At 41.6% G+C, this 7,306-nt stretch overlaps 1 protein-coding gene across 1 annotated transcript in view; it reads left to right on the top strand.

Annotated features, from left to right (window-relative positions):
- Positions 1–5,607: 5,607 nt before the first annotated feature.
- The window catches only part of Qrfpr (pyroglutamylated RFamide peptide receptor), a 58,639-nt gene continuing 56,940 nt past the window's right edge, over positions 5,608–7,306 (top strand). Inside the window, exon 1 of the mRNA XM_057788137.1 lies at positions 5,608–5,944. Coding sequence (XP_057644120.1) covers positions 5,608–5,944 — 337 coding nt within the window. The remainder of the gene's footprint in view (positions 5,945–7,306) is intronic.

Raw genomic sequence — 7,306 nt, 5'->3', positions numbered from 1 at the left:
GACCTCAAAAGAATAATAGTCAACTTCATATGGAAAAACAATCCCAGAATAGCCAAAACAATTCTGTAGAATAAAGGAACTTCTGGATGTGTCACCATACCTAACTTTGAATTATATTATAGAGCTACGATAATGAAAACAGCTTGGTAGTGGCATAAAAGCAGATAGGTAGACAAATGGAATTAAATTGAAGACCATTGTATCAATCCACACACCTATGAACACCTGATTTTTGACAAAGAAGCTAAAACTATGAAATAAAAAAAGAAGGCATCTTCAACAAATGGTCTTGCATAACTGGATATTGGCATGTAGAAGAATGCAAATAGATCCATATCTATTGCCATGTACAAAACTCAAGTTCAAATGAATCAAAGACCTCAACATAAAATAAACCACACTGAATCTTATAGAAGAGAAAGCAGGAAATAACCTTGAATGCATTGGCACAGGAGAACACTTCCTAAACATAACACCAGTAGCATAGACACAGTAGTCTACAGAATGGGAGAAAATCCAAAATCTACCAACCACACATCTGACAGAGAACTCATCTCCATTAAAAAAAAAAATAGACATCAAAAGACCCAATAGTCCCATAAAAATGGGGTACAGAACTAAACAGATAACTCTCAATAGAGTAATCTTAAATGGTAAAAAGACACTTAAAGAAATGCTCAACGTCCTCAGTCATCAGGGAAATACAAATCAAAACAACTTACGTATTACCATCTTACACCTGTCAGAATTGTCAAGATCAAAAACTGATAACAGCTTATGCTGGAGAGAATGTGGGGAAGGGGAACACTCCTTTATTGCTGGTAGGAGTGTAGGGATATAGCCCCACCCATTGGGGGTGTGTTTGCCTCGGGCTAATGTTGACTGATAAATCTGCTGGGCATGATCCCAGCAGCCCCTTTTCTCTGCCTTTCCTGTTCTCTGAGGGAACCTGTGGTCCTGTAAGTCTATTTCCTTATTAAAGCTGTATATATTTTTATAATCTGTCTACATTCATTTACGCCGTCACAGTAGGAGTGCAAACTGGCACAGCCAGTTTGGAAATCAATATGACAGTTTTTCAGAAAATTACCAATCAATCTACCTCAAGACCCAGCAAACTACTTTTGAGCATATACCCAAAGGATGAACACTCATACAACAAAGATATTTGCTCAATTATGTGCATAGCAGCATTATTGTTAATAGCCAGAACCTGGAAAGAATCTAGATGCCCTTCAGTCAAAGAATGGATAAGGATAGTATAATACATTTACACAGTGGAGTACTACTTAGCTGTAAAAAACAAAGACATGTTGAAATTTGCAGGTAAATGGACAGAACTAGAAAAAGTCATCTTGAGTGAGGTAACCCAAACTCAGAAATACAATTATAATATGTACCCACTCATAAGTCGATATTAGACATAAAGCAAAGGACAACCAGCCTACAAGCCACAATCCCAGAGAACCTATACAATAATGAGAACCCTAAGAGTATAACATGGAGGGCCTGCTTGTTGGGGTTTCTGTCCTGCCCAATACCCCACAGCTGGCAAGCCCCAAAGAAAATCATACAGAGATCTCTGTAAATTATAAAACTGATTGGCCCATTAGCTCAGGCTACTTATTAGCTCTGGTAGCTTATATTAACCCATTATTCTTATCTATGTTAGCCACATGTCTCGGTACCTTTCACAGCGGGGCAGATCATATATTGCTTCTTCAAAGTCTGGACAGGAATGGGAGGAATGGGCTTCCACCTTCCTAGCATTCTCCTGTTCTCATCGCCCTGCCTCTACTTCCTGTCTGTTTGACCCACCTATACTTCCTGCCTGGCCAATCAGCATTTATTTAAAGCATGATTGACAGAATACAGACAATTCTCCTGCACCATAAGAGAGACATACATGGGTCTGCCTTAGGAAGGGGAAAAAAGACAAAATCTCCTGAGTAAATTGGGAACATGGGGGAAAGGGGAAGGGTGGGAAAAGAGAGGGGAGGAGAGAAGGGGAGTGGGAAAAATGTATAGCATATACAAAACTTTAAAAGTAATACAGAGAACTGGAGTGATGGTCCACAATTAAGAAAACGCATTGCTTTTTCAGAGGACCAGGGTTTGATTGACAGCATTCACATGATAGCTCACAACCATCTATAACTCCAATGTCAAGGAATCCTACTCCTTCTCACCTCCATAGGCACTAGGCATTCACATGGCTCAAATACAAACATGCAGGCAAAACATTGAAACATTTAAAATAAAGTCAAGAAATTAAAAAAATTAAAGAATACAAAGAAATAAAGGCTAAAATTCCCAATATATAGGACCTTCCAAATTCAAGAGGCTCAGAGAATCCCAAATAAGATAAGCCAAAGAAGCAAGCATGAAGATACATGTCCTGTAACTAACTGGCATGGCAGGGATGGAGGTATTTTGAAGAGATACTTGTCTCTAACTCTGGTTATCAGACTGCTGAAACAATGGGACTCCAGAAACTAGGATTCTCCCAGAAACCTCTTGCTGGGCGAGGAATGCCAAAATACTGGCCTAGCCAGAGATTGACAACTGGATGATGACAAAATGGTGAGCGGTGGGCAGGATCATGAGTGGACTAGGGGGTCACTTATTGTATGTACTACTATGTCTTTAATACCATGCCAGGACCTCAGGCACAGGCTTGGATCTCATTTTCTTCTTTCTAATTGGATTTCATTAAATAAATATCCTTTTTCTTTTTTTCACTATTATTTGCCTCACTTACTTGTTTTATTTAGGATGGGTGGTTGAACCTGGCTTGATGGAACACAGCCTATGACCCCAAATCTTATAATACCAGCAAAACTTCTGAGAATCAAAAGCAGTAAAGTCTTAAAATAATAGTAAGAGATATCAAACCTGCAGGAAGAAACAATCCAGGTGGTAATAGGTTTTACTTTAGAGATCACAGGGACCAGAAAGAAGTAAGAAAATTTTTCAAAGGCTGGGGAGAAAAAATTAAAAACCTTCCAATCCAGATATATCTACAGAAACAGGGGAAACTGGGGTATTCCTTAGTAAAGAGAAATGGAGTGACTTTGCTTCCAGGATTCTTAAAATAGACCACAAAAGATTGTCTTGTAAAGACAAACAAAATAATAAGAAAGGAAATTAATTATCCAGGGCCAAGGGCATGGCTCATTCAATAGAAGCAAAGGCCCAGTGACCTGAGTCAGATCTCTAGCCTGATCCCACAGGAGAGAACTGACTCTTGAAAGTTGTCCTTCCTGTGAGTGTGTCTGTGCGTGTGTGTCTATGTGTGTGTGTGATGTATGTTTGCATGTGAGGTTGTGCATGTGTACATTGTGTGTGCATTGTGTGTGTGTATGTGTGCGTGCGCGTGTATTTAAAAGGAAAGGAAATATCCAGAAGGAAATCCTGGCATAACAAGAAGGAACAGTAGAAATTATGAGTGGGGATAAAGTCAATACGTTTTTTTCATTTTCTCTTAAAGGTCTTGTTTTTTGTTTTTGTTTTTGTTTTTGTTTTTCTAGACAGGGTTTCTCTGTGGTTTTTGGAGCCTGTCCTGGAACTAGCTCTTGTAGACCAGGCTGGTCTCGAACTCACAGAGATCCGCCTGCCTCTGCCCCCCAAGTGCTGGGATTAAAGGAATGAGCCACCACCGCCCGGCTTTTTTTTTTTTTTTTTTAACATGTGAAGATTCAATTTCTACAACAGGTCATTCATTCTAAATGGCTGTAGAAGAAATAGTTCAGACAGTTATATTTGGAGAAAGTAAAGCTAAGGTTTTTTCGCTTGGCTCAAACTGGTACACTGACACTAGCATACTGTGGTAAGTAGTGAATAAATAATGTAATAGAAACAACTACCGTTGTGCTTTTGGGTCCTCTATATAGTCACACTGCAGTGGACCTCGGCTTTAACACTGAGCTACCCAACTCAGCTTTGGAAAGCTAGATAAATCAACACTTAATTTTTTTTTGATGGCAGTTAAGGTCAGAGTGGAGAGGGATGAGAATAGAACATGGGAGCCAGACAGGCAGGTTAGTGCAGGGAACCACAAGTAGCATGGTCAGAAATGTCCTTGGTTTTCTAGTTAGCAATGCCCGTTGGGAGATCCCAGCATGAGCATCGAGTCAGGAGACTTTGTATAAGGGTAGGGATTAGAATGCCAGACCAGACACCAAGTCTTTCTACTGAAAAGCTTTAGAACTAGATCTCTAGGTTTTCATGGCCAAAATAGTTTTCATCTTCTTTGGGTCATGACTTAAATGATTTTAGGGGAGATTGAGGGGTGTGTGTAACAGTAGCATTAAAGTTTCTCTTTTAAACTACAAGAGTAACTGAGGCTCGTTTAGAGACTCTTCTTAAATTCCTTTCATGAGGCTAAGAACTCAGAGTGGTGACCCCAATTTCACTGGTACAGAATCACCTCGAAATATATGACCACCATGACAAGAAGCATCTTGGGAAGAGGGGTTTATTTTAGCTTACATCTCTCAGGTCTCCCTCCATCACTGAGGGAAGCCAGGACAAGAATCCCAGGGCAGGAACTGATGCAAAGACATGGAGAAGTATGGCTAACTGGCTCGCTCTCTCATGGCTTGCTCTGCTTGCTTTCATTTACCATCCAGAATTATCTGCCTGTGGTGGCACTGCCCACAGAGAGCTGGGTCCTCCCACATCTGTTATTAATCAAGACAATACTCCTCAGACTAACCGATAGCCACCTGACAGAAGCATTTTCTCAACCTCTCCTCTGATAACGCTACCTAGTGTTAAGATGATAAAACAAAACAAAACAGCAACAACAACAAACAGCTCAGGACAACATGACAGACCCATCAAACTTCTTGGTGCTTCCCATAATAGAAGAACAAACTAGATTCCTACAAAAACTAGGTTTTTTTTTTTGTTGTTGTTTTTTTGTTTTTGTTTTTTTTTTTCATAGCGGTTTCATCAGTAAACCAATGCTGGAGACAACCCAACTGTTTTACAATATGTTTCTGAGTTTTTACCATAAACGCAAAATTTCTTGCTTTGTACTATATTATACATAATTGAGACACAACAGAGAAAACTGAGTGTATGCATAAAACCATTTTATATGACTGCAACCTCTCTTCTGTAACTATTATTTCAAGGCAGAAAATACTTAACCCTGTTTTGCTATGGGTAGTTATGTCCCATCCATGATTGCACAAAAGGAGAACCAAGAGACTTTTGAAAACCTCAACAGTAGGACGCTATTTGGCTCTTGACAAGGAAAGATGCTTGATGCTAGATGCTTTGTGCAGGAGACAGCCCACTAGGAGATGGGGAGTATGCGGAGAGGCGGGGTTCAACTCCACTAGGGTCCAGAAAACTGGGGGGAGTGGGGTGGGGTGGGGAAAGAGGCACTTAGCCTCAAGTGCCTCTGTGAGGTTTCTGAGAACCTCAGCGCCTGGCTAGGAACTTTCTTAGAACTGCGAACAGTTTGACCAGCAGCGCTGACTTTACCTTGGTCACCACCAGCTTCTCTCGCGGAGCTCGCACCGCGGCGCCACCTCTCTCCCACCTCCCCGGCCTCGGGCAAGCCCACGGGCGATCGTCCCGGCTTTGGAGCCCATCATGCCGTGGAACCTGACTGCGGAGCAGCTCTCGGCGTTGCTGCGGTTGCACAACCTGACGCGCTCGCAGTTTATCGCGCGCTATCGGCTACGGCCACTGGTGCTCACTCCGCAGCTGCCCGCCCGGGTCAGGCTGGCCCTCCTGCTTGCCGGCCTAATCATCTTCGCTCTGGCACTCTTCGGAAACGCCCTGGTGGTCTATGTGGTGACCCGCAGCAAGGCCATGCGCACCGTCACCAACATCTTCATCTGCTCCCTGGCGCTCAGCGACCTACTCATCGTTTTCTTCTGCATGCCGGTCACCATGCTCCAGAACGTCTCCGACACCTGGCTGGGGGGTAAGGAGGTCCCTGCCCACCCCCTTTCTGATGGCCTTTTGTTTCTTCCTCAAGAGAATCCCTGAATTCCCGGAACTTCCCTGTAGGGTTTACTTGCTGAGGAGGTATTTTTGTTGTTGTTGTTGTTGTTGTTTTATTTTCTTTGTGGCTTGTTGCATCTTGTTGTCCCAAAGATATTTAAGTACAGTCCAGGACAGAGGTGATTCTTCACTCATTTCAGCTCCTCCCCATAATTACAAGCTTACACACGCACACTGTTTAAAAAAAACCACTAAAATTTTAGAATAATCTCTCAAATAATAATACTAATAAAATAATCCCAAAGTATTTTCCTCCTCTCTTTCCGCCAACTTCCAGGCTTCCTTCCCAGTTGCTTATGTGATTTCCAGACAGGTTCTTGCATGTATTTGCTAATACAGACTTAAAAACCTTTCACAACAACTATACACTGCAAAGAAAAGTCTTGGATTAGTTCTTTCTGGTGCTTGTATTCATGGACTTATAAAGGGAGAATTAACAGTAAACAAGTTCCCTCAGCTTCTAAAGGACTGGTGAACTTGCCCTTCATTAGAATAAGAAGTAGGAAAGGTCCAGAAACCCCTAAAACAGGAGTCAGTGGGAGAGGAGCAATGGGTGTGATGGAAAGACAAGAGGACACTGGGTTTCCGCGCCTCAGAAGACCTTCAGCAATCTTCTCCCCACTGTTTCCAGGGCATGTTAGACAGGAAGTTCTAATTCTACCTTGCTTGCTTGCTTACACAAGCGACTATATCCTGTGGGTGCGTTAAAATTCTTGGAAAGTGGTTGTAAATGCATGAGAAATGGATCATTGCCTTTTCATTCTGCCATTTCCTCCCCAAGACTAGTTTCTTTAAACACAGGGAGGCTGTTTTTATCTCACCTTATCTGCTAGGAGATGGATCACCAGCAAATACTTTTAACAGTGCTGTTTTTCATTTGTGTTGCATTTATTGTTGGTGATAAGAATGCTGAATTGCTGGCTGTCATTTCACCTTAGAAGTGTTTTCTAAAAAGCATCAAAAAATGAGTACATAGAATTGACTTGAAAGTATTCCAGGGTATGGAAACAACCTAAATGCCCCTCAAGCGAAGAATGGATAAAGAAAATGTGATACATTTACACAATGGAGTACTACACAGCAGAGAAAAATAATGCCATCTTGAAATTTGTGGGCGAATGGATGGATCTAGAAAACATCATATTGAGTGAGGTAACCCAGACCCTGAAAGAGAAATATCATAAGTAGCTTTTAGAAAAGCAAAGAAAAACCAGTCTAAAATTCACAATCCCAGAGAATCTAGAAAACAATGAGGACCCTAATCTACATGGGAAGTAGAAAA

Source organism: Chionomys nivalis, chromosome 1 (assembly GCF_950005125.1).
Source record: "Chionomys nivalis chromosome 1, mChiNiv1.1, whole genome shotgun sequence".
NCBI lineage: Eukaryota > Metazoa > Chordata > Mammalia > Rodentia > Cricetidae > Chionomys > Chionomys nivalis.
The sequence above is the reverse complement of the archived record's forward strand: the minus strand, read 5'-3'. Positions and strand labels throughout refer to the sequence as shown.